Source organism: Archocentrus centrarchus, chromosome 17, assembly GCF_007364275.1.
Source record: "Archocentrus centrarchus isolate MPI-CPG fArcCen1 chromosome 17, fArcCen1, whole genome shotgun sequence".
Classification (NCBI taxonomy): Eukaryota; Metazoa; Chordata; class Actinopteri; order Cichliformes; family Cichlidae; genus Archocentrus; species Archocentrus centrarchus.
The window spans coordinates 7914897-7942362 of NC_044362.1; the positions used below are offsets into that span (position 1 = coordinate 7914897).

General features: G+C 42.7%; 3 protein-coding genes across 3 annotated transcripts in view; 2 read left to right on the forward strand and 1 right to left on the reverse strand.

The window, feature by feature from the left end:
* The window catches only part of LOC115795685 (centromere-associated protein E), a 33340-nt gene extending 32647 nt beyond the window's left edge, over positions 1–693 (forward strand). Inside the window, exon 98 of the mRNA XM_030751707.1 lies at positions 1–693. Coding sequence (XP_030607567.1) covers positions 1–557 — 557 coding nt within the window. The 3' untranslated portion in view covers positions 558–693.
* On the reverse strand, positions 682–2510 carry c17h14orf119 (chromosome 17 C14orf119 homolog). Its single transcript, XM_030751760.1, has 2 exons — positions 1282–2510; positions 682–1194 (listed from the first exon to the last, which is right to left on the reverse strand). The coding sequence occupies exons 1-2, from the start codon at positions 1705–1707 to the stop codon at positions 1021–1023; spliced, it is 600 nt and encodes a 199-aa protein (XP_030607620.1). The 5' UTR covers positions 1708–2510; the 3' UTR covers positions 682–1020.
* Positions 2180–23486, forward strand: acin1a (apoptotic chromatin condensation inducer 1a). The gene is made up of 18 exons (XM_030751710.1): positions 2180–2363; positions 3785–3850; positions 4034–4145; positions 4252–4307; positions 4424–7321; positions 9277–9423; positions 9708–9793; positions 15335–15392; positions 17857–17896; positions 18202–18344; positions 18469–18612; positions 18746–18941; positions 19331–19476; positions 20073–20180; positions 20297–20404; positions 20487–20781; positions 21924–22024; positions 22118–23486. The coding sequence occupies exons 1-18, from the start codon at positions 2226–2228 to the stop codon at positions 22457–22459; spliced, it is 5184 nt and encodes a 1727-aa protein (XP_030607570.1). The 5' UTR covers positions 2180–2225; the 3' UTR covers positions 22460–23486.
* The last annotated feature ends 3980 nt before the right edge of the window (positions 23487–27466 follow it).

Consider the following 27466-nt stretch of genomic DNA (forward strand, 5'->3'; position numbering starts at 1 on the left):
CAAAGATGACCTTCGATCCAAACACAGGGCACCCAAGAATAGCCTTGTCTGCTGATAAAACCGAGATGTCCACTAATAAGTTCCTGCAACGCGTCCCTGACAATCCAGAGCGGTTTGATGTGATTCTGGGGGTCCTAGGTGCAACTGGGTTCTCATCTGGCAGGCATTATTGGGAAGTGTCAGTAGCTGGGAAGACTTGTTACCACCTTGGGATGACCAGTGAATCTTCTCAAAGAAAGGGATCACCACGTTTCAAACCAACAAATGGTTACTGGACTATAGTCCTGGACAAACAGGGTTGGCTCAAAGCTATTGAGAACAGGGGATCTGTTATTATTCCTTCTGAGACGCATCCAGTTAGACTGGGTATCATGCTGGACTACAAAAAGGGAACAATCTGTTTTTATGATTCAGAGGCCAGAAGTCATTTGTACTCTTTTGTAGATCAAGGCTTTACAGACAGAATTTATCCATTTGTCAATTTCTGTGTTGAAGATGGTGAAGCTCCAACTCCAATAGTTTTAGTTAATCCTGGAGCAACTGACTGGATAGAGTAAGGGTCATGAGAAGTTCTGTGCCGGCCTATATGTCAGACCTGTGAGTCATTTAAGAGTATATGAGAAATAAAATAACACTTATTTCTGTTACTGTTGCTATTGAATGTGTCAGACAATAAAGCAAATATACAAAACATTTTTATTCTTTTCTTTTTTCTTTAAATGTTCTCTTGTCCATGTTGTCCCAGATGTGTTAATATCTCACAAATATCACAGAAGAAATAAACCTGTTTGGTTATTTTTCCAACAGCTAGATGTTCATTTAGAAGTCCATATCAATGAATCAAGAAACTGGAGCTTCCGACATGAATTGGGGACAAGAATTTTTTTTTTTTTTTTTTTTTTAAATCACTACTATCTACACGAAAGCTCACCAGAGTTGAGTACACTCTCACACATAATGTGAATACCACACCACACATCACCTCTTTTACTTGGTTTTCTATCACAGTACAGACACCGCTCAGTCTCTTCCTGCTGTACCCGCCACACTCCTGTAAAAGTGGCTAACAAACTCGGGGTCCCGCTCCTCCAGCATGTGCAGGAAATGATTCCTATCCTCTTCTCCCCAAGACTCAAACCACTGTGTCCACAGGCGGAGCTGGCACTCAAAGATGTTTGGAAGTTTGTCTTTAACCTTGCAGAGAGAGAAAGCACCAATTATATGCTAGAAATCCAATTCCAATCCAGAGGATGTGTTTGTAAGTGATAGTGCACGAACTACCTGGAGAGTACTGAGTGAGTCAAGGAGGGTGCACACTTTCCCCGGCACAGCTTTCCCCAGAAGGTCCTGGAGGAACCGCTCCCTCTGAGCGGCTGTCCAGCCCTGGAACCAGCTCAGAACACACCGCTGCTCCTGGAGGGTCACATAGGAGATGGGTTCGGGCTCTCTAACTGGACCTGCACTCGGGCAAGCGCAGGACAGCTTCTCAAGGCTGGGAGGGCTCACTACACCTTGGGGAGCTGGTGGAAAGTCACTCGAGCTGGGAGAAGAGAAACCAGCTGATCCGTGCTTTGCAGTGCTCGCTGGTCCCTCTATCGGGCATGTGAACAATGCGCTGGGAGAACTGCAAAGAATGTCTGCAAGTCCTTGGTTGTCAGTGGGCTCATGCTGATTTGAGCCTTGACTAACATAATTGAGCCACGACATCTTTTAAAGAGTAAAATAATCCTCTGTTTCGTGTAACGTTTACATGTAGCTTAGCTTAATTTACGTCTAGGCAACGCAACCGGACGGATTCTCACTTTAAAGCCGTTATTACTTACGAATAACTACTTTTAACAGTTGTGAGTCCCCATGGTTTTAAAACTTATATCATCTCACTGCAGACATTTTGGAGGCGAAGAGAAGCCGATCGAGTCACAAAAATCCAAACAGCAGCTAACAGGAAGCGGGGCGCAGCTAAGTAGCGGTACTGTGAAGGAAGTCAAGTTTGCGCAGATGTTTGCGCAAATATTAAAACCATTATTTGTAGCAACGCATTTATTACAAATACATGTGGCGCATATTTAGCAGTGCTGAAATTAATTTTGGTGTGGTCTGGGATTTTAAGTATTGAGAAACGTTTTATTTTATTTTTGATTTCGGGGGAAGTCGTCGTCGATGACGTCGCGTGGATGAAGGCGTTGATCGTCGCTCTCGCTGGGAACTGACAAGAGGAACGGAAAATGGCGGACCTTGAAGACGTTACGCTGGACGGGAGACCGCTCCAGTCCCTTCGAGTAGCGGACTTAAAGGCTGCTCTTGAAGAGAGGGGACTGTCGAAGAGCGGTCAGAAGAACACTCTCATTAAAAGACTCAAGGGGGTGAGTTTTACTGCGAAACGCGGGGCCACGGTCGCTGCGAAGCTAACGTTAACGAAGAGACGGGCTGATGCTCTCTCGAGGGCCGACAACTGAGTATCGTTACTGCCGAGCGGAGTAGAGTTATCGAGGTTAACGTTCAGTCACCAGCTGAAAACGCGCCTGTTTTCTCGGAGCTGTTGTTATGCAGTGTTGTGGCTGTGCAGAAGTGTTCCAGCCGCAGTAAGACCGGGAGTTCACTCAACTTAGTGGCTAATCCTAAACTGTGCCTTGGGTTGATGTTGTCCTGTTAGCTCGTTAGCTCTCCGGGCTAACGCTGTGAGTTCAGCAGTGGCCTTAGCCACTCGCTTGCTGCTCTGTGTGTGTTGCTCTTAACGATGCGTGCACTGCTCTTTTGAGTTTGGCCAGCAGATTAACGTTACACCAAGTGAGAGTTATATAGAAACTCGACAACTTTTAGCGGCCAACTCCCAATGTGCAATTAATTTAATTGCACTTCTTTTTTTTTTTTGAATAAACGCATTGGTTAGTTTTAGGAGTAGTTGTCCTCAGAAATTACGGCAGGCCTGTGAGCTGTCGTAGGGCTTGAGCTTGTTTGTTTACATTGCGACAGATAGTCAAACGTTATCAGTTTCGCCTCTAAAGCTAGGGCATGCTTTTCTTTTTGTTACTGGGTAATCCCAATAGCATTTATTCACTGAATTTCACCATGAAGGCTTCACATTATGTTTGCATTACATATAAATAACGTTTATACCAGTCTAAATTTAAAATGGATTTTTCCCTCACGAAACCGAACATTATGTTGCTTACTTTAGCAGTAGCTGTTGATACATTGTCTGTTACCAGCTGAAATACCTGCAAAGCTCATATAACATGTTTTGATTGTAAACAGTTTTGACTTACTAGCAAAGGACGTTATAATGCACGTAATAGCAATGTAGAATATCAAAGGTGTGCACATGCAAAGTGAAAGATTATAAACAGAGTAGTAAGGATATTGCACAGCTTTATGCAAGGTGTTTAAGTAGTCATGTGTGAAATTTAAGCTAAGCTAATCACTACCTGGTTTGCATTTCACTTTAGTTTTAGGGTAACCTTGTCGATCATTGTTTGGCAGACTCGTAAGACTCCACTGTCTTTTTGGGAAACATCATTGCATGTCATCCTCCTCTTTTTTCTTACAAGTTTCCTAGTTGCTCACTAACACTGGCTTTCTAAAAGTGTCATAGACAAAATTCTCAGAGTCTTAACTTTTTTTTTTTTTTAAATAAGCAGGAGTGATACTTAAGGGTATCTGTTACATTTAGTACACAGAAACTCGTTATATTTTGTCAAGGGTGGCTGGTGGGATAAAACATACTACTGAATACAGTGCCCAAGGTTGCCCATGAAAGAGTGTTCTCCTTTTATCTCACTAACAGGCTCTCATGCTGGAGAACTTGCAGAGGACCTCCACAGCTCATATTGGACTACAGCCAAACTCTCAGGTGAGAATCTCAAAGATACTTTTATTTAAATTTCAAAGACTGAAGTGTCTTTACAGGTAATGGCCTCTTATGTAAATATTAGAAAAACATGCATTTACACAACTCTCATAAATGTCTGCAAGAAGTATGTGCTAGTAGCCTTGAGGTCTTGCATTGTATTGTAAATTATCTTTGTGTGTTTAGATTGGCGAGGAAATGAGCCAGAACAGCTTTATAAAACAGTATCTGGCTAAGCAACAGGAGCTACTGAGGCAGCGTCTGGAGAGAGAGGCTCGCGAAGCATATGAAACAAATGGTAAGTGTTGTTAGAATCCTCCATTGCTATCACGAAAAATACTGTACATTGTAGATGGCTATGCAGAGTCTTGTGATTTTATATTTTTTTTGTCTTTTGTGAACAGAGCAAGAGGGTCATGCAGAAGTCAACAACAGCACATCATGTCCTCCTCCTGCCCAGGTTAGGCAGTGTTTCTGACACAAGATGCATATGTAAAAATAACATTCTGATTAAAATTATGTGAGGGGAAAAATAAAAAAATAAAAAAATGTATGCTCCCTTTCTATTCTCATCAGGATGTCACACCAGCATTAGCTGAGCAGCATAAGCCAGCTGGCACCTCTGGTGGAGAGGGATTGTTTGGTGCAGTAAATGAGGGCCAAGGAAATAGAAACCAGGAGGCTGATGTGTCCAGTCCACCTGCTTCTGGCTCTGTGCCCATGCGCGTTACTGGTACTGAGCAAAGGCCAGAGAGAGGCTCTGCATCCAGCGAAGTCCCAGGTGACAGTGACGATGATGACAGCGACGAAGGTGACGATGATGGTGATGATGATGACTGGGACAGCGGTGCTCGACGGAGAAACTTCAGAGAGCCAGCCAGGGGACCCACAACAAGGGAGAGGTCTGCGGCATCCCGTCAACCCCAGCAGCAACACATCCCTTCTCTTTTGTCACCCCAACTCCGCCAGCCAACACCACCTCCCTCCCCTCCACCAGAATTATCCTTCCCTTTGCCTGACACCCCTAAACAGAGCCCACCTAGTCCAGATGTTGCCCCAGCTAGGCGTTCACCCAGTTCTTCCAGCTCTGGTTCCTCCAGCAGTGGTAGTCGCAGTAGCAGCCCTGAGCCACAGAGGAGTGGACATAATGAGCGCAGGCCAGGCCCGCTGACCCTTCTGGCACGTAAAATGGAGTCAGAAGGTGCTTTCTCTGGAGCAGGATGGCATGCCACCGATGGGGAAGGTGATAGGCAGGACAGCAATTCATCCTCAGCTACATCATTTCCTGGCAGAGGACCACCAGAGAGCCTGGTATCTGCCACCACTCACACATCTAACACTGCGGAGCATGTACGATTTTCCATAATGCCAGGCACCAATCAGGGCGTTGCAGGAGCACATTCGGCCCATATTCAAGTACCTGTGAGTATGCTTGAGCCCGCTGTGCCCGACGAGAGGGACAGAGAGATGGAGTCTGACCTAGAAAGACAAGAGAAGCTGAGAAAACTTGAGCAAGAACGAGCCGTGGAGGAAGAGCGAGAGAGAGCCCTAGTACTGGAGCGAGAAAGAGAGAGAGCTTTGGAGAGAGAGAAGTTTGAGCGACAGCAGGCCTTAGAAAAAGAAGAGAGAGAGAAGGCTTTGCAGAGGGAGAAGGAACTTGCTCTAGAAAAAGAGAGGCAGGAGAGGGAACAAGCTTTGGCTAAAGAGAGGGAAGAGCAAATGCAAGCATTAGCACGAGAGAAGGCCTTGGAACTGGAGAGGCAGGCTGAGCTTCAAAGACAGAAACTTCTGGAGCAAGAGCGGCTTCAGAAAGAAAGAGAGGAGAGGGAAAAGCGAGAGAAAGAAGAAATGGAGAGAGCTGCTTTGGAGCTTGAACGGGAGCGAGAAAGAGCTATTGAGCAAGAGAGACTAGCTCTGGAGGCTGAGAGGAAGGAAAAGGAGCGGATTGAGAGAGAAAAAGCTCTGGAGCAGGAAAGGTTAGAGAAAGAGAAGGAGAAAGCTTTGGAGCAAGAGAGGATAGCATGTGAAAAAGCCTTAGAGCAAGAAAGAATCGAGAGAGAGAAAGCTATAGAGCTAGAAAGGATGGAGAGAGAGAGGGCCTTGGAGTTGGAGAGAATTGAGAGAGAGAGAGCTGTAGAGTTAGAAAGGTTGGAAAGGGAGAGGGCCTTGGAGTTGGAGAGAATCGAGAGGGAGAATGCTCTAGAGCTAGAAAGGATGGCGAGGGAGAGGGCCTTGGAGTTGGAGAGAATCGAGAGAGAGAGAGCTCTAGAGTTAGAAAGGTTGGAAAGGGAGAAGGCCTTGGATGTGGAGAGAAGAGAAAGAGAAAAAGCTCTAGAGCTAGAAAGGTTGAAGAGGGAGAGGGCCTTGGAGTTAGAGAGAAGAGAAAAGGAACGGATTGAAAGGGAGAAAGCCTTGGCGCAAGAGAGGGAGGCAGCTCTGGAACAGGAGAGAATTGAGAGAGAGAGGAAGGAAAAGCTGGAGAGGGAGAAAGCTGTAGAGCAAGAGAAACTAGAAAGGGCAAGAAAGGAGAAGGAGAGAGCTTTGGAGCAAGAAAGGCAAAAAGCTCTTGAACGTGAAAGGTTGGAGAATGAGAGAGCCATGCAGAAAGAAAGGGAGGAACAGGAAAGGAAGCTGGAACAGGAGAAAGATAAAACTAGGTTGGCTGAAAAGGAGAGTGAGAGTCACCTCTCTCCATCCAAATGTGGCCTTGAGGTTGGTCTCACCTCCCTGCCAACTCCTCACCCCCTCTCCACAGGACCAGCTATAAACTCGTCAACAGAGGCAGAAGACCAGGAGCAAGTCCATGCTCCAGAACACCTAAGTGAAGCCCAAGCAGCAAAGTCTGGTGCAGCCACGTCACCAGCATCTCTTTCATCACACTCGTCATTTAAGAAGTTCAAGTTCCTAAGGGACCCAGCTCAAGCGCAGTCCTTGTCCACATCTATGGTTATTAAGCGGCCCCGCACATTTTCTGATGGCCCCCAGCCTCTCGCCCCACTTGTCACTTCTCCCACCAGTGTTGGGAAAGGACAGTTAGGACAGGGTCCTTCCCTTAAACAGGAAGATTCAGAGATACGGACAAATCAGCAGGTTGCTGCTGGACCACCAGGATCTGTGGGGATCCAATCTGAGGAGGAGCTTGCTGTTAGTACTGCAGTCGTTCCCAAAGAAGAAAGAGCCACAAGGCTAGTGTCGGAGAATAAAGAACAGGCAGCTTCAGGAAAGACTGAAAAGGCTGCCAAGGAGTCCACCCAAAAACCAAAAGATGTGGATGAAAGCAAGGGTTTGACAAGCTCAGTGGGTGGAGCACAGCAGAGGGGAAGAGATTCAAAGAAGGAAGGGAAACGAACAAGACAAGGATCATCATCCAACGATTCTTCATCCTCTGAATCAGACTCTGAGTCCTCATCTTCTCGGTCATCTGGCTCGTCCTCATCTTCTCAAGAAAAAAACAACTCCTCCAGAGTTAAAAGGGTAAGTGGTCTATAAATGAACTGATTCTCCCTGGCATTAATGTAAAGTTATTAAACTGACCTAAATTTGGCCCAAATTGAACCCACACTGATAAATGGGCATTCCAAGGGACAACTTCCACCAATTCTGGTGTTTCTAGTAGTTGGGACATATTCTGGATTTACATAGTGCTTGAACAAGTGCACCATACACATTTGTAATCATCAATCATAATTTGAGAATGGTATAGATGTTTGGATTGTTTAAATATGTTACAGTTCTTGTGCTATTTGTCTTAAATGACGCTGTTGATCACATTACATTTCCACCACAGTCTGCTACTTTGTTCTGCTGGAGAAACAATTGTTACCATTTATAAAGAAGAAAGCTGTTTTGCTTTTAAGGGTCTCTGTGTTCATCAGGTGTGGTGGGCTTTCAGCAGAGCGTTATTAATCACTGATCAGGACAGCTGTTTTCTGGCAGTATCTCTGAATATATGAGAGTAGGCATACTTTTTTCCTGACAAAACTGGTGGTTTATGTGCAATAAGCTAGTCACACCAGTCACAGCCTTGCAGCCCTTTAGTATTCTAGTTGTCTATTTGCTGAGGTAACATTTCACTTAGTGTTGCCTGAAATGCCACCCTTAATATGGATCAGTGCCTTAACAGTGAGACTATTCTGTCATCAGCTTAATAGACTTAAGATACTCTGAGAATGCTAGCCACTGCATTGTAAACAGAATAGCTTGCTGATTCTTCTCTGATAGCTTTGCATAGTTTGGAGCTGTGCTCGGGCCATTGTCCTGTCAGGAAATTGACTCCAATCAAGGGCATCCTTGGAGTTTCACACAGTGTTGCCAAACAGAGTGATCACCTTCCTTGTTCAAGAACCTTTTTATCCTGTGCAGATCTCTCACTTTACCACTGCCAGAGCACCCAAACCCATCCATTTCATCCATCATGCTTGACAGATGGCATCAAACACCCCTCCGGTTCTTTTTATCTTATAGATGTTCTTTTTCTACCCAAACACCTCAAATTTGGATCATTATATTCAAAGGCTTTTTTTTTTTTTTTTAAATCCATAATTCCTCAATATCAGTGTTTGCCTGCCCATCTTAATCTTTTCCTTCTGTTGGCCACTCTCAGATATGGCTATAACTCTCCCTTGAAGGTGTGCATCCTGGATTTCACTGATGTTGAGACTGGTAGTTTCTGCAGGTAGTTTTTAGTGAGCTTGCCAGTTGATGACTGGTGAAATGTCTAACAAACCAGAGTCTCAGGTTTCAGAAGTTATTTTCGTGGCCTTTTTGTTATATAGTCTCAAACCTGCAAAGGCTGGTCAGCAACATTTACTGCTTCTTTCATCCAAAAATTAGGTTTTTTTTTCCTACTATTAATGAATCAATTAATTAAAAAGTGTGTTTAATGAACACTGAGGAAAGCCACAATCTGAAACATTTCTGCTGCCATGTAATAGTAAAAGCTGTATATATGGAACTGTGTGTGCAAACATTTTCATTAATATTTTTTATTGGTTATTTGGTCTGGTGGCTCCATAGTGTAGTGGTTTACATATTTGCCTGCTATGCCAAAGCTCACAGGTTCAAGACCAGGAGGAGACACAAATCCCTTTGGGGGAAGGGGGCATCTAGCAAAAAAAAAAAAAAAAAAAAATCTACCTATTCAAATATGCAGAGTGTTGTGAATAAAGAAGCAGGCAAAAGAAGTTTGTTAATTATCTTTTAGTATGATAAACTTGCATTAAAGATCTATATTGATTTCATTATTGTTACCATTTATCATTAATGAATGAAATCAAAGGATAAATTGTCATTTATCAGTTCTAAATAATCAAACTAAAACTCATTCAAATACTTAAAGTAGTAAGCTTTATTTCATATTCAAATATCAAAGCAGGGTTTGTATATTTTTGCTTCAATGCAAAAAATATTACACTGCTCTTTTTCTTAAGGAGGGGACACCTAAAAGAGATTCCTTACCACGGCACACAGAGGCTCAGTGTGAGGATTTGAAGAAATCCCCAACAACCTCTCCCTGCAAAAGAGACACGTCTGCAGAGAAGAGGAACACAACTGCAGATGGAGGCAGTCGCAGCATGGTAAGTTGCGTAGAAGTAAAAATACCCCACCAGATTTTCCTTGTCACAATATCTGCGCCTTAGCTTATCGTCTCTAGTGGTTTTCATGGGTCTGCATATCATTTTTGGGGATTCTGACCATGAACAGGTATCAGATTGAATTATGAGTAGTATGGAAAAATTTCTGGCATTCACCGTAATCACATTTGTAGAAAAGAGGTACTTCTAATTCTTAAATAAATTCCACATAAATTATATATATTGTTTATCCTTCGTCTTATTCCCTGCCCTTTTGAAATTCCCAGAAACAGTTTGCTGAAGCACAGACTGCAGGACAGACGCATGGGAAGAGAACAGACAGTGAGGAAGAGGAGGAAAAGGACAAACAAAGGTCTGGTTTTCATCCCAGTCTCCTGAAACATGTCCCGTGCATTTTTTTGTGTTTGTGTGTGTGTCACATTTACACAATGGGATGACTGAATTTGTGCCTTCAGTACATTTAAGTGTAGAGGCTTTGAACAATGTTGGACCTCTGCTGGATTGTGAATAGTTATACATGGATTTGGCCCTACCAGGTGGACAGTGGGCCAATCTATTCAAATCAGTTTTATGTTGCTCTATGTTTACTACACCAAACAGCAGTGCACCTGCTGCTAATGGATGCACTAATAGCTATTATTTTTACATAAAGTGTTGTTGTCAGCTAGATTAATATATTTTTTTTTAACTTCACCAGTCTCTTGTCAGTTCCATTCCACACGTGCCTGTGTGAGAGCAGATGCACTTACAGGAAAGAGCAAGGAAAGGAGTAAGTGGTGTGACATGAAATGACAGCAGCATGCAGCAATCTGATGCTCTTAGTGAGCTGAGATGAGAGTAGTGCAGATAAATTAGGTCAATAACATATTTTTATGCATTTTGGTCATATAGTCATTTATTATTTTACTAATATGTAAATACAAATCAAGCAGATTTATATTGTTGGATGTATTTATGGTTAGGTACGTGGTACCTGAAGGCATCATATTGTTATTGTCAGAAGTGGATAATTGTCAACACAGTCAACAGTGCTGCTCTTTAACAGCTAGTCATGAAACATCAGGGTTGCATGTAAAACATTTCTTGAAACATGAGTTGATTAAATTGCTGATTTAGTTTGGCCCAAAGTCATGCTGGGTCACCCGCATCTGATGGATCAGTGTTGTTGGTCATGCTCCTCTGCTAAACAGCTCATATTTAAAGACCATATTTAGCAGCATACAAACCAAGCCCTTTATGGGGGGAAAAGGAACCATAAACAACCCCTAACTCTTTTTTAAATGCATAGCTTTATTCTTTGAGAAAAGAAAGTCTGGATGCTGCTTGAAATAAATATTTTTAAAACGATTTTCACATTTATATGAATTAGAATATAAAATGGAATACAAAATGTTGAAAATGAGACATTGTTATTGTTTTATGGAGAATTTTTTCTGATTTTGAAAGGAAGGCGTGTTCTATAGAAGTTGTGATGGTTGTGTGATCTAAAAATAACCACCTGGTAGAACATTACACAAATAAATAATTATGTTAATTAGTAAGATTGTTGGGAATGGTTGGGGGGGGCTTCAGCTTCTGGAAAAAAAATTGGCAGCATAAAAATGCTAATGAAGTTTCATCACCTTTATTACATTAGATAATTTAAGGTTATTTTAAAATATAAACTAGTGACAAAGCCAAGAGACAATCCTGAAGGGCGCTCAGGTGACACTGCAGTAAAACCACACATGGTTCTGTGGTTCGCAGCCGAGTGTGAAGCAGCTGGTATGAGAATCACCACCTCTGAGGCCATGGTCCTCAGCCGGAAAAGGGTGCAGTGCCCAGCTCAGGGCTGAGTTCCTGCCTCAGGTGAAGGAGTTCAAGTATCTCGGGGTCTTGTTCACAAGTGACGGGAGAGCCAAACAGGAGATCGACAGACGAATCGGGGCTGCGTCTGCAGTGATGCACTGTTCTGTCGCGGTGAAGAGGGAGCTGAGCATAAAAGCGAAGCTGTCGATTTACCGGTCGATCTACGTCCCTACCCTCACCTATGGCCACGAGCTTTGGGTAGTGACCAAAAGAATAAGATCGTGAATACAAGCAGCAGAAATGAGCTTCCTCCCTTAGAGATAGGGTGAGGAGTGCGGCCATTCGGGAGGGGCTCAGAGTAGAGCTGCTGCTCCTCCACATCAAGAGGAGCCAGTTCAGGTGGCTTGTGCATCTGATTAGGATGCCTCCTGGGCACCTTGTGGGTGAGGTGTTCCGGGCATGTCCTACCAGGAGGGGGCCCCGGGGTAGACCCAGGACATGCTGGAGAGATTATATCTCTCAGCTGGCCTGGGAACACCTTGGGGTCCCTCCAAATGAGCTGGTGGAGGTGGCTGGGGAGAGGGAAGTCTGGGCTTCTCTGGTTGGGCTGCTGCCCCCGCGACCCGGCCCCAGATAAGTGGAAGAAAATGGATGGATGGTTCTGTGGTGGAAATCACTGCATGATTCTCATTACAAACCATATAAATGAACACAATTTGTCCCTGCATCCACAAATAAAATAGAAACTACCATGCAAAACAACACAAAACAATATGATGGATAATCAACATCCAGAAAAATTTCTGCCTTCTCTGGACCTGCAATGGGCAACTTTTTTGGTTTATCCCCTTGTTTACCTTTTGCATTTTAATATTTAAACAACTCACTTTTATGTGTCTCCTGCTTATTGGTGCTCTTTTGTCAGATAAAAAAAATCTTAGCTGATTTGATGAAGGCCCAGTTGATTTGATGAAGCCTTCACTCGTCACATTAACTCAGTGGATAAATACATACGTTTTACCAGGGAGGACACCAGAGATAACAAGTTACCATTCCTGGACTGTGCGGTGCTTATCGAGGAAGATGGAAGCCTCAACATTGAAGTTTACCGGAAGCCCACACACACAGACCAGTATCTCCTCTTTGACTCCCACCACCCTCTGGAACACAAACTTGGGGTGATCAGGACCCTACAACACCGTGCGGAAAGTGTTCCCTCTAAGGCAGAAGGGAAGCATAAGGAACACACACACATTGAGAAAGCCCTCAAAACATGCTGTTACCCCAACTGGGCCTTCATCAAATCAGCTAAGATGCACAGGAATGAAGGCCAAACACAAACTACAGAGAATGGGAAGGACAAGAGGAACAACATTGTCATCCCATATGTGTCAGGCTTGTCAGAGAAACTCAGAAGAATTTTCTCCAAGCATGACATCTCAGTATACTTCAAACCAAGTCACACCCTAAGACAAAAACTGGTTCATCCCAAGGACAAACCCGCCAAACACAAGATCAGCGATGTAGTGTATGCTGTTCAGTGCAGTGAAGAGTGCTCGGACCTCTACATTGGTGAAACCAAACAGCCTCTTCACAAACGAATGGCACAACATAGAAGAGCCACCTCGACAGGACAAGATTCAGCAGTACATCTGCATCTGAAGGAAAAAGGGCACTCTTTTGAGGATGCCAATGTTCACATTTTGGACAGGGAAAACAGATGGTTTGAAAGAGGAGTGAAAGAAGCCATCTATGTCCACTGTGAACAACCATCATTGAACAGAGGAGGTGGATTACGTCACCAACTTTCCCCCGCTTACAGAGCTGTCCTGAGCTCCCTTCCCAGACGTCTCAACCCCCATTCACACCTTTGTTCCAGTGACCTCAATAGGCCACAGGAAACAATGGAGCGGAGTCCTAAATTGGTTTCAACTGAAACCACTGATTAAATATGACCCACGCCCCCTTCACACCTGGGCACATGTGTTCACGCACATGATCAATAGAGGGTCATAACCACCTCCAGGGGACTACGCCCACAGGGGTTTAAATACCTGGGTCTCTCCACCATTTGGTTGAGAACTGAAGAAGCCTTTCGGATGAGAGGTGAAACGTCTTCAAGAAACAAAAAGAAGTCCAGTCACCTTTTTCAAGCTCCAGAGACTACTATGACCTGGATGACTAAGAATCTACACAGACGGAGTGGTAAACAGTTCCAGAGCTTTGGTGCCACTGCCTAAAAAGCTCTGCCCGCCCTGGTCCTTAGTCTTGTATGTGGGACAACTAAAAGACTTTGATTTTGTTGTGTGAGAGACTGTTGACTTCTTGTTTTTTTTTTTTTTTTTTATGTTTTTAAATGCCTGGATCAGGTTTAAATATCGGATTTATATCGGTATCGGCCGATATCCAAATGTAAAATATAGAATAGAATAGAATGCCTTTATTGTCATTATACAGGATGTACAATGAGATCGGTATCGGACATAAAAAAGTGGTATCGTGCCATCCCTACTTAAAACTGTACTTTAGGAGCACAGCTATAGAAGTCTCATTATTTTACAACACAATAACGGAAGACCGTCTTTCTTCAGAAACCTGGTTATTTCTTAAATATTTAAACTTTAAAAACTCAGAGGCAGTGGAGTTACTATTTTGGACGTCTTTATTTATATATTCTCAAGAAACCCTGTGGGGAAAAAAGCCAATTGCATGACCACAGTTTAATGTAATGACATGCTGATGTGTTCACTTCCGTTATATCGTATAGTACCATACATATAATAAAGCCGTGATAAAACGGTGTTATAAAATGGGTATTGAATTTCCCATCAGGCGATTGATGAGACTACCATGAAGCCAGCGTGGTTGAGAAGATATGGGTCCTTTTTTTTTTTTTTTTTTTTTTTTAATACAAGATCTGTTTTTTTTGTTTTTTGTTTTTTTTTCCTCCCATTCGTTGCAACATGGCTGTGCTCAGTCGGTGAATTTAGCAGCCTATGCCGGCCTCTGGCTTTCCATACCGCGGCTCAGCTAAGCAGCAGGCGACGCTTTGTCCGCTGCAGGTTTGTGGATGACGGCCGCTGTGGTCATGGACGTGTCCATGGAAGAGTAGCCTTCGGCAAGAGGAAGATAGGAGAGAGGGAGGAGAAGCGGCTCGGTGCAACGCAGTCGTTTTAACGGCAGTCGCAGCCTGTGCTGCGTGTGGACCGAGCGCGGCGTTGTCTCCGTGGCGTGAAGTTCCCCAAGTTGATTTCAGGCGGAATGAGCGGACTTGATCGCGTGTGCTTTCACGAGGACGGTGTGCCGACGTGAGGCGCACGCTCGTTCGTCAGGTATTGTGCAGCTGTAGTGCATGCTGGATCCGGACCGACTCAGCCTGGCTAAATAGACTGTGGCAGCTCTGCGTTCCTTTAATGTTTTTTTTTTTTTTCTCTACCTCGGCTCAGCTCATAGCCCCGTGGGGGGAAATGACAGCAGCACATTCGATGGGGCCGTCAACGTGAGATGCGGTTAAGGCGCAGTAATTTTAGCATCTGCTGGTTGCTGCTTGTGCGCTGCATTGGAGTGTTTTCACTTGCTGAGATTTTAAACGCGTTTTATGGATCCTTGATACGCGTGTTTAAAGAAACGTTAATTTTTTTTTTGAATAATGATTGCAGTGTGATGAGATTTGAAGGATACAAGTATTAATTTTTGCTGGATTTGCCCAATTAACAATACTTAATGTTAATGCTGGCGGATCACAAACACATGCTCATTCTGAATTAGTTTCTCTTTAGGGGTCAATTAAGTTTTCAGGTTTTAATAGTTTTGGTTGCACAGTTTTATTTATTCCCATTGCTATTCAGAATTTGTAGTACTTATAGATTTGTTTTATAGTCAGATTAAACTTTTACATTGCGTTTTATTGTCCTGTTAAGCTATTAATTTAATGCTGTACATTTTTTAACAAAGTTAATTAACCTCAGTGTTTTTTTTTTTATTTTAATTTTTTTACTTACAATATTTTTTTATGAGTAAAATCCTACCTTCATACTGATAATCTGCTCTCTTTTACCGCTTTTCCTGGTGATTTGTATTTATTTTATTTTTTAACATTATACAGGCAGGTGAAGGAGACTGCCATGGCCGATCCAGAGAAATATCAAGAAACCAGCGAGGAGGTAGGGCACCTGGAGTATCCCAAATCATTTTGGTCCTGAAAGCTGGGAGGGGTGTTGACCTTTAGTTTCTAGGGATGTTCCTGGTGACTAATTTACTAGTCGTTTAAACAAGAGAGCAAACTTTGGCATTCAACTAATTTAAAACACTCAAAACATTCAAAACTGGACACAGTCTTAACAGTCAAACATTGGCCAAACAAATATTTTGTCTGTATTTTTGGAGCTATATGAATCTATTAATCATATTTCTTCTTATTCATTAATCATGCTTCTTGTGGTTTAAATGCCGTGGAACTGTAGCAGTGCTCGCAGCAGTAACCTTGTTTCGTCCATGTGCCACAGTGCTGAACATGTTTACACCTGGCTTTGGTTGCTTGACTATAATCCAGTCTATTCTGACAGGGGCGATATATATATTTTTTTTTACACTACAGCACTGGTTAGCTGCCTCAGCAGTCATTTGTTTACTTTCTCCCTTGCTCTTTGCAACTTTCCTCCACTGAGGGGGAGAGTGGGGTGCAGCTGTGTGTTAGGGCTGCAGCCCAGGTGAGTGGCCATCGGCATCTTAGAATTTTTGAACTGGTAACTACTGTTTTACATTAGTAACATAATAATATATTTAACTGACTAGTAGTTCTAGCTCAACTAGAAAGGGCAGCAATATTTAAACGTCTAGTCGACTAGTCACGTGCATCCCTAATATTTACATCTGTTATTGGCACTTTTTTTTTTTTATTTTAAACCTGTTGCATTATACTGTAAGTATTTAGATTTTAGGTAATTAGATTATGTGTGTATTCTTTGTTAGAAATTGCTTTCTTTAAAAAGAAAACAAGAAGGCTTAATGAGCCATTTTCAAACTTGGTAGTATGTTGGTAGGAACTTTCACTTTTAATTTGGCACTGTCATAGGAATAAACAGCAAGGGTGTTTTCTCACTGTGGCTGATGTTTAAACCCCAAATGATTGCTTTGTTATAAAGGTGCTCATGCTTCCTCCATTGCCCTTATTGGTACCTGCGTACTACCTCTGGCACCACTGCTACTGCTGCACCTGTTCCACTGTCCCCAAGAATCCAGAGTTGACCACAGATAAGCCCCCCAAGTCTGCACTACAGAGGGACTTTCCTGGCAGCAACTCATTTTCACTGTCATCAGTATGGCCGGCAGAAACTATTAGTTGGACCAGAAGTTTCAGAAAGGGGGATTGGCTAGTCAATGTCACTTTTTTTTATATTATTGTCACACTTAAAGACACTTTTTTTATTCTCATAAAAATGAAAGAAAGTGGGCATTGTGGAGTATGAACTGGAGCATGAAGGACATTTGGATTCTTTATCTCTTGGAATCAGCAGAATACCCACAAATCTGCTGCTTGGAATCTAAGATTTTTTTTCAAATAGCTTAAAGCAATTATTTGGACTGCAAAAAGTTGGATGTGTTGTTTAAACTGAAGACGGACTTGCCATTTGGGTCCCCTTTTACTACAGCTTTCACCAGTTTTACTACTTTGTTAATGCTTCTTACCTACAACTGAACTGAGTCAAAATGACGGAGTTGTTCCACAGTGACTCTTGACAGCATTCATCATCTGGTCTCCATTTAAGTGGACTGATTATTCTCTACTGCACTGCAGCCTGCCACATCTTTAAAAGGACTAACATCTGAAGATGACTGCTTTGGCCAAGAGCATTTCAAAGCCCAAATTTCTACCCAAATGAACTATTGAACCCAACCTGCCAGCCAGCGAGATTTCAGATTTTCATCCAGCCACCATTGATTGGACCCTTGTTGCCTAGATACAGTACATGCAGTCGTGATTGGGCCATATCCAAACCAGTAAGGACCAGGTGTCAGGGAATAAGTGGATGTTTACTTAGTGCTGTATTTCATAATTTGTTTAGAATGTGTTTAATATTCATTCATATTCTTTATAGTCACTGCTGGAGAAGAAGTTTTGAAAAAGTTTTTAATTGAGCCTCCTGCAGTTTACCCAAAATATTTCAAACCCCCCATTTTGTAATCTTGTCTTATTTTACTAGTATTAAAAATTAAACTGAAGTAGTTTACTGCTACTTTTGTCAAGCTAATTGCACATAATTGTCTAGACACATTTTAAAAATAAAAAAACTTTAGTGCTTGAATTCAGTCATGACAATTTCCACTAGGTCCTTGTTTGTTTGAGAAAGCCAGCAACTGCAATTTAATCTTCAAAAACAAGCAATTAAAAAAAAATCTACCAGTGTAGATCACAAAAAAATTAGGAGACCAGGTAAAAAAAATTTATGGCAAACACAACACAGCTCAGTTCAATAGACATTAATTTTAAGACTGTCCTCAGTTTCTGTTTATCACCTTATTTTTATTCCACCTTTCCTCGAACTTGACCATTTGCCTCTTTCCATGGTGTCTGCCTCTCACCTCTCCCATGTTTGTCGGGGTTGTTTTTATCTTCTTGTGTTTCAGAAATCAAAGGCCTTCTCAGCTCGTAAGATCTCTCTTAGCAGTGAGTACACCCTTCCATCTTGCTCACTTCTTTACCAACATTTGATTGTTCATGTTGATTTTGTGCCTTTTTCTTCTCATTGCTCTTGCATTTATATATTTTACAAATATTTTTATGCGCGATGTGCAGCATTAATACTCTTAAGTTTTAAGGACACAGCAGCATAAAAAAAAATCTAAAATTATTTGTAATGCAACAGAATGATATATAATTCAGTAATTGACCAGAAGACTATTATCTGTATATATTTCTTGTTGTTGTTTTGCATAAACATAGAGCATTGTATTTATTGAATGAATTACTAGGCAGTAAATCATCCCCGGGCACCAGCGGTGCAGAGGGTGAACAGGAGTCTGGGACAGTGGCCGGTCGCAAGAGGAGGTGGGGCTCCAGCACGGCTGTCACTGCCAAGAAACCTTCCATCAGCATCACCACTGATTCACTCAAGGTAATTGTGGCATAGTACAGCTTGTTTTACATTGTAACTGCCATTAATTCTCATAGATGCATTTTAAACACTGTGTTGATTGTAGAAGGCTTAACCATCTTGTTTCCTCACTTTTTGCCGATAGTCTCTGATCCCAGACATCAGGCCGTGTTTAGGACAGGAGGCAGTAGTTGACTTGCATCCAGAGGAAGCTGTCCTCTCTGGAGCTGATGACGAAGACAGGGAGCGCTCTGATCAGGATCTTCAGATTAGACGCACTGTCACACAGGTTATTAGTTTTTAGCTACTGGTTGACATAGAGCTAGTAATCTTCATTTTTAGATGTAAAGTGCTTTTCAGGATTGTTTGAGATTCTCTCTCACTTAATAATTGCTTGGTTTGATATCTTCCTTGTATTTAAGGTGGTGCATTCAGAAAGCCAGGAGAATGGACAAAGAGAAGCAAAGAGGAGCAGGCAAGAGGAGGTGGAGGAAGAGGATCTACGGGTAGACCAAGAAAGGACAAAGGCTCATGAAGAGCAGATGGATATCTCCATTCCTGTAGCTGTGGAAACCCATTCACCAACACATACCAGCCACGATGTAGAAATCAACACTGGTAAGATTTCCACCAAAAGATGGGTTCTCTGCAGAAAAATATTCTTCAGAATGAGTTAAATGTGATTTACATATTGTTTTAAATTTAAGATGGTGATAAACAAAGGCATAAAGGTGCGTGTGACAGAAAGGATTTGTTTTGGAAATTTAATGATCCTTTACAGGAATGCAAATAACTTCCCCCCACCCCCAGTCAGTGCTGATTTCTAGCGCACCTTGTTGGGTGTAGAATTTCCTACAGTGTATTTATGTGACACTAATGTAATTCTTCTCAACTGTCTGGACCTGTTGCCTCTGTATTTAAAGGAAAAGATGATACATTATAAAGACTACAAAGACAGTGTCACAATGAAGTAATGGGTACCTTGTGCTGACTGTTTGTCATCCTAGTGACCCCCAGCGACACCCTCATCCGTCGCTCCATCAGCCAGCAGAAAACAGGCGTTTCCATCACAATCGATGACCCTGTTCGCACGGCCAAGCAGCCCTCACCACCTCGTGGAAAAGTCTCCACTATTGTTCACATCTGCAACCTGGTGAGAGAATAGTCTTTAACAGCTTAGTAGCATTTTTAGCACCACAGTGTCCACTGATTGTAGTAGTGCAGCACAGATAGAGAAATAAAAATAAGAGTTTTGCTGTGAAGCTCTAACTGCAGGCACACGCTCTTATGTAAAACTAAGATGATATGATTTATGTAGCAAAAATGGGCACGGTTATATTTACCTATACTATTACGCTGACCTTTATTAAAATTCAATGTGCGGCTATTGGGAGATTTTTTTATTTTTATTTTTTGCCTTGCTTTTAAAGCAATTATGATAAATTTTTTGTCTTAGGTGCGACACATAGAACCTCACAATATTTTGTTCTACTCCCATAAACTTCAGTTCATTAATGACAAATTTAATCAACTGAGTAATTTCTTCAAAAAATAATTGTATGGAAAGATTTCAGTTTTTCTCTTGTAGTCTTCTCCTTTCGTATACGTTTCTTAATTCTATTGTTGGAGTATGTTTATCTTATATGTGGAATATGTATAAACACGTATTGTTCTTGTTAGTAGTGACACTTTATTGTTCTTCATGTTGTAAGGATTCTGTTAATACATGCTCTGTAATGTTCTGTTCAGGTGAGGCCGTTCACTCTGGGACAGCTTAAGGAACTGCTCAGCAGAACTGGCACACTGGTGGAGGAGGGCTTCTGGATCGACAAAATCAAGTCTCACTGTTATGTAACTGTAAGTTATTACAGGCATTTATTTCTTTATTTAGAACTGCAGCTCAGACTGCTTTTATCCATTGGAAGGATTTTCTCTGTCTCACGGAGCCCCCCCTCTTTACTTTCTGTGTCTAGTATTCAAGTGTAGAGGAGGCAGTCGCCACAAGGGCAGCTCTTCATGGAGTGAAATGGCCACAGAGCAACCCAAAAGTTCTCAGCGTTGACTTCTGTCAGCAAGATGAAGTAAGAACTTGTTTGTTTGTTTCCCCCCATATGGCTACAATGCATGGCCAGCTGTAGTCTGAACATGTTTCTGCCCATGTAGTTGGACTTCCACAAAGGTTTGGCTGCAGCTGACAAACCTGGAGAAGAGGAGCAGGGACCTGGCTCCGGCCGCGGTCGAACATCAGGCCTACCCTCTCTCCTTCCCGAGCGAGATCAGTGGGCCGAACGCGAGCGTGAAATGGAGCGCAGGGAGCGAGCCCGAGCAGAAAGGGAGTGGGATCGCGACAAGGTCAGAGAGTTTGGAAAACACGGTGAAGAGAAGGAGGGAGGTCCGCGAAGGTCACGCTCCAGAGAGAGACGACACAAGGAGAGGGGAAAGAGCAAGGAGAAGAAGGGTAAGACATGGAGTTAGACTGTCTGTTTCTGCACACTCGTGCGTGTGTATATGTGTGGGGTAACCTCCCTTTGCCTTCAAAACAGCATCAGTACTTCTAGGTACGTTTGCATACACTGTTTGAAGGGACTCGGCTAGTAGGTTGTTCCAAACAGATCATCTGTGGATGTAGGCTTCCTCAAATACTTTCTCTCCATGTATTCCAAGACACGCACGTTGATGAGATCAGGGCTCTCTGGGGGCTCTGTTTTTGTTCTGCTGCAGAATAAATTTGGGCCCAATCATATGTCTCCCTGATGGTATTGCATGTTAAGTATCTGCCTGTATTTCTCAGCACAGAGTATATCATTAATCCACACCAAATCTCCAACTCCATCTGCAGAAATGCTTGCAAGGAACCTCCACCATGCTTCACTGTTGCCTGCAGCACTCATTATTGTACCGCTCTCCAGTCCTTCGGTGAACAAACTGGCCTCTGCTACAGCCAGATATTTCAGATTTTGACCCATCAGTCCAGAGCACTTGCTGCCATTTTTCTGCACTCCAGTTCCTATGTTTTTGTGCATAGTTAAGTCACTCTGCCTGGCTTCTTGACTACAGTTCTTCCATGAAGACCACTTCTGGCCAGGCGTCTCTGGACAGTAGATGGGGTTTCTTTGAGTGCTACTGGATATCTTCCGATTTTGAAGGGAAATGAGTTTGATGTGTTTTTCATCAGCTGCACTAAGTTTCTGCATCTACAGTCCTCTACATTGTCTGTTTCTTTGTGCCACTTCAAAAGAGCTTGAACAGTACATCTTAAAACCCCAGTCTGCTTTGAAGTCGTGGTCTGGAGAGCCCTTGCTGATGCAGTATAACTACCTTGTGTGTTGTCTTGCCATGTGTGACCTTTGACATGAAACTGTCTTACACAACCTCACCTTGTTGCCAGAGTTTGGTGTTCTTCACCTAATTTTAAGCCTCCTACATAGCTGTTGGTTTTAGTTGGTGACTGTTTCAACCTACCTGTGAAATTGATGATCATTAGCACCTGTTTGGTATAATTGGTTGATCATACACCTGACTATAGTCTTTCAAAATCTTTCTCAAGTCTCCCTGTAAGAATACACTTTTACCTAATGCTGTGTCTCTACTCTCTGTCAGAGAAAATGGCCGAGGATCCTCCCGCAAAGCTGCTTGATGACTTGTTCCGCAAGACTAAAGCTGCTCCTTGCATATACTGGCTTCCACTTACAGATGAACAGGTGAGATACAAACCACTTTAAAGCCTTTGGTTGCGTGTTTTTCTGGCTTTACGTATAAATCTAATTGAAGTTTTTCACCTCTCTTCATTTTAGTTTGCCCAGCGGGAAGCTGCCAGAGCAGAACGGGCAAAAGAACGTGAGAAACGGCGGAAGGAGCAAGAGGAGGAGGAGAAAAAAAGGGAAGAGGAGCGCAAGGAGAGGATGAAAGCTGGAGGAGGCACAACAGAACGCAGTGAGGGTGAGAAAGACAAGGACAGAGACAGAGAGAGGGACCGGGACCGAGGTAGAGACAGAGACAGAGACAGGGAGAGGGAAAGGGAAAGGGAGAGGGAGAACGACAAACGCAGGGATGGCTACCGTAGGCCAGGGGGCAGCGGGGCTGGCGGAGGCCGACGCTCACGCAGCCGCAGTGAACCACGAGAAAGGCGGCGCTAATGGCCAATCAGCTGATGGAACTGTCCTAGAGACTGCCCTCTTCCATTTGCCTTTCACTACATGTACTTTGTTACAACTAAGACCCAACAGAGGACCAACTGATGTCGCTACCATCGTTCAAATTGTCACCCTTTTTTTTTGTTTTTTTTTTGTTTTTTTTAAAGCACATTTACACCTACACAGAATCATGCTTTAAGGGGACCATGATTTGTTTTTTCTTTCTTTTTCTTTAATTTTTTTGCAGTCTTGTTTCTTAGAGCGCTGTACGTGGCGTTCCCTGTCAAGATTTGATCTCGTTTCCTTTATACATTCGCCTCTTTCTCTCCAGTTTTTGTGTTGACAGCATAGCTGTTTGACTCACTGGGTAATTTTAATTATTTACCCCCAATGTTCCCCATTTGCCCCATAGTGTGGGTGCCAGTTATGATTTGCAGTCAATTGTTGTCGCCTCTGTGTTTAACAATTTGGATGAGGAATCCTTTTGTTGCTGCATGTGGTTTAAGGCTGCTCTTGCCAGTCCTGCCTAAAGAGAAAACTCAGTCCTCTCCGGAGAGGACTGCGTAAATCAGAAAATACTGAAATAGGAGTGTTTGGCTTTTGTACAGACTTAAGATTACTTAAAATCAAGTCTTTAAATGAGGCAGCTCTGGGGTGTTTTTAAACAAGCGTGGAATAACTACTAAGGCAATGCAGTGTTCCTCTGTCTCTGTTAAGAGATGAGTTTATTCTCTGTGGGAGAGAATCTGTCACAGCTGACACAAATTATGTTTATGTCCTCATTGATTCTCCTCTTCTCCCTTTCTTCCTCTTCCTCCTGTACTCTGACCCTGTAGTGTCGATACAGGCCTGAGAGGGGAGCTTGCATTATGAGTTTTCTCACCAATGGTTTTAATATTGTTTTTTAATCTTTATTTTATCATTTTAGTACAAAGAATTTTTTTTTTTTGTTTGTTTTTTGTTTTTTTAATTTCTTCTTTGAGTACGCCTATCAGTGGTGAATGTACAAATAATAAAAATTGAAGTTTGAGATTATTGTGACATTTCTTTCCATTTTCCATGCTGACTGAGTTTGAATTTTTTTTTTTTTTTTTCTGGTCATAACTGTTAAAAACACTGCAGAGATGAAATACCGAGAATATGATCTTACATGTCATTACTTCCACACAGTTTCAGCAGTTATCCTGAGAATCCACAAGGTGTCAGTCACACCATGCTGAAGCTCCACTCATTTATCGCATTTGAAACAAGGAGAATGACCTAATAGTGTTAGGGTGACACTGAGAGTGTTTAACTTCTACCCATATCTTGTGATCCCTTCTTAGTTGATACGGTTTACCCACTTTAGTGTCTGCCTTTGTGTTGCCCACACTTTCTTTCGCTCCTTGGTATAAATTTACCCGTGCTTGCCCTCTTCAGCTGCCTTGCTCCATCCCTCTGGTCTTGACGTTTATCCTGCAGAGCTCAGCAGTGCTCCTATGTAATTACAGCCCTATGGTCGCTGAGCATAACATTTTTCTGCCCTGATACAACTCGGTGTGGCTGGACTCTGCAAGGACCAGTGAATCGCTTGAGCTGGCATCTCTGGCAGACCAAGAACAAATTTCTAACTGTGGCAGGAAAGCTGGATTGAGAACGACTTTAATCACTAATGATGTCTCACTTTTCAAATTCCACCCCATTTCAAACAAGCTTCATATAAACATCTTATGAATAGTTTAGTATAAAGTTTCTTATAGTTAAGTATGGCATAATTTGCATTTATATGGCACTTTAGTAGTCTCACTGCACTTTGACTACAAGTAAAGGCCCCTGCCGGGGTTCAGACCAGGAACCTTCTGAGGTAATTATTAAAAAAAAAAAAGATCCTTTTTATCTATTACATCCAAACATGCTGTACCTTAATGAGCGACATACTTAGAAGCTGTGTGGAAACATCTATTTTAAGTCCAGAAACAGAAAAAAAAAAAAAAAGACCAGGACTCACTAAAGTAAGTTTCTTGTCTCAGTGGATTTGTTACTCTTGTAATGCTGATATGAAAAATACTGATTAAACACATTAAGACTGCCTCTCCACTGAAATCTAGTCTAAGTAACCACTGTGGGCATTTGTTCAGAAAACTGGCACCACCAAACTGAACTGAACATTTTTACTTCATCCTCAACCAGTCTGTGCTATGAGAATGTTGTGAGTGGAGTACTATACCCTAAAAAAATATTTAACTGCTGTTTTTTGGCCATCATCAACAAAGCCACTGAATATTGCTTTAACCCAGGTTGAACAGAGTTCTCTGAGTTTAAGTCACAGCTCTGATGTGTAAGACTTGGCAGACATGATTGAAGCCAGCAAATCTGATCTGAAATAGCTGGACTGGGCAGTTTGCACATATGTAGAGGTGAGTCAAAACAGTGTTTCTACAGGTGTCGGTTTTTAGCAGAGCCGCTAGCAGCAGCTGGACAACCACAGCAGCGTAGAGTTCGGGTCAATGGGAGAAGCCAGTCAGCTGTGCAAGTCCACTCTTACTGCTGGTGAGCGGGCAGTAAAAATATGTTTTCGCTTTGTAAGCAGAGTCCCCCTGACTGCCCTTCTCCTCCCCTCGTAAGTATAACCGCATAAGGTATTTGTGTCCAGTACTGTTAGGAGTTTAGCATAGAGGCACACCAGGCTCCACTTTCAAAGACAACGTCTGATGTGGCCTTTCTGATCTCTGTGTGTCTCACTGACTCTCCTCTAAGAGCATTTCTCGCTTTGTATCCTGTTTCCCTGCACGTGTGTTCTTGCTCATGTATATTTCCTTGCATTCTTTATTGATAGGAAGCTGGCCCGGGTCGCTTCATCATGTGAGAAGAGGTTTGAGAGAGATGATAAACAATATCTCGACAGTCTTACCACTCCTTGGAGTTCAAAATTCCCTTGATATAGATTGGCGCACCCCCCCCCCCCCCCCCCCTCTTTGAGTCCTTCCCTCTTTTAAACCCCCTCCTCTTCTGTGCGATGACATGTACTGTATATGCTTATGGAAACCAGATGTGGCCTTTTGTGATGGAAGAGGCATTGGAGAGAGAGAGAAAAACTGAGCGTGAGTTTATGTGGTAGTTCATTAACAGGCTGCAGGAGATGTGGCGAGGTTGAGGAAGAATAAGGAGTTTTGGGGTCTTGCTGCTTCGCTCTTGCGGTCTCAGGAGTTCAGATCATAAATATATGCACGTTTATGTGTCACGGAAAAAGGAGGTGGGGGGTTTCCCTTGTGGAAATGGCTGGGTTGGGGCGAAGGCAGGGTCGTCTTGTAGAACCTGAATCAGCATCTTCTGTGATGGAGGTGTTTTCCTGCAGGGCTTGGGAAACCATGCCATATTAGGAAAGAAGTGCATTAAAATGTAGATTATTCAACTTCCTAGCACCTGTATTTTTTTTTTCACCCATACAATACATCCCCCTGACATTTGGAAGAGTGCAGCTGCACCACCCGTTTCAAAGTGCAGATGTGATAAGTGTAGTACAGACAGGCATGCTGAAGCCTCCACAGTTTCAGCACTAAGGGGGCAGAGTCTGACAATACTGCATGACTAAGTAAACGAAGATCATAAAAAAAATGCCTGATGGCACACACAAATATGTTTAAATAAAGGGGAAATTTTCCATGCATAGTTTAATGTGTAGCTAAATGGAATATTAATATGCAGCGGGGGGGTACTGTTAAGCCCTGTTAGGTTGTGTAATTCCTTATTTAAAGGTCAACTTATTTTGGATTTTGAAACTATACAAGAAAGCACATGAATAGAAGGCAAACATAAAGTACTAAAAGACCTTGTCAGCACATTTTTAGCATGTCACAGCAGGAAACACGCAGGTTTAGTAGATAACCTTAACAATGGCTGCTTTCCACAAGCAGGATTTTAGCTGGATTCAGGGGACTGGTAACCATACAGGCATGGCTTACTGTGGCGTGAAAGTGGAATCGAGCCCTCCTTCTGAGACAGGTTCAAACAAGGTTTAAAAAAAAAAAAAACGAAGCTGCTTGATTCCTGTGCTCTGTGTGCATTTGCCTACATGCAACTCAGGGAAGCTTGGAATAAACTTAGAATAGAATTTTTTTGTTTTAATGGAAAACCTGTTTTACAGTCTGATGAGGTGGGTTTGAAAGCCACTGGTATCTTCCAAGCAGTATGAGTGTTTTCTAATGTCCCAGCCACACAGGCTGGTGACCATCTGGCAACCACTGGTTGCTGGCAGTTGCAAGGTGAAACTGATTGTAAAGACATATACAGTGCTGCAGTGAAAACCTCCTTACAGTTGCTTTGGTTGCAAGCAGGCCGGCCGTGGAATACACATTTTCCCAAGTATCCGGGTCACCGAGGGGTCTCGAGGCCTACGTGACTGAGGCCTTTAGGATGCAGTCAGATTGCATAATAGAAAACGCAGGATGCAGTATCTCTAGCTTAACCCAAAACAGGAACCGTCAGTGGTAAATCTCATATTCTGCTGTGTCAACTCTGTTTTATTCTTAGATGAGCTTTGATGGAGAAGGGTGGCAATCAGAAGTGATGTTATTGCCACCATCTGTCTGTTTATGTAATAATGTGTGAGAATAAGAGAAAGAAGACCGTCTATTCCTGTTTGTTTTTTAAGTGCAGGATGTGGCTGAGCTTCAACCGATGCAAATGAAAACCATGTGTAACCTATATAGCTACTCGCCAGTGGCCACCTTTCCCCTGTCCCACATCCTTGTTACCGGGCAAAATGCTGTTGGTCATCATTCTTTGTCATTCAACAGGGAGCTCGCAATTATGGTGTAATGGCTATTATGAGATACAATAGGCACAAACAGGACTTCCCCCGTCTGGGAGTTTTTCTGCATTCATCAGCCTGCAGCCTGCACACAGCTGAAAGAGCCACAGGAAGCGTCCAACTCAGAGAAACATAAAACATAAAAGGAGCTTGTAAATGACATCTGTTGATTAAGAAAAACTTGATTGAACTGAAGAAGGAGATTAAAATGGAACATGGCA

Excerpts from the sequence above, each read along its gene's own strand:
- c17h14orf119 (XM_030751760.1), bottom strand. The coding sequence starts at position 1,707 with ATGTCGTGGCTCAATTATGTTAGTCAAGGCTCAAATCAGCATGAGCCC. Across the intron at positions 1,195-1,281 it reads ACTCACTCAGTACTCTCCAG|GTTAAAGACAAACTTCCAAA; the intron begins GTAGTTCGTGCA and ends TCTCTCTGCAAG.
- acin1a (XM_030751710.1), top strand. The coding sequence starts at position 2,226 with ATGGCGGACCTTGAAGACGTTACGCTGGACGGGAGACCGCTCCAGTCC. Across the intron at positions 7,322-9,276 it reads ACTCCTCCAGAGTTAAAAGG|GAGGGGACACCTAAAAGAGA; the intron begins GTAAGTGGTCTA and ends CTTTTTCTTAAG. Across the intron at positions 15,393-17,856 it reads ATCAAGAAACCAGCGAGGAG|AAATCAAAGGCCTTCTCAGC; the intron begins GTAGGGCACCTG and ends CTTGTGTTTCAG.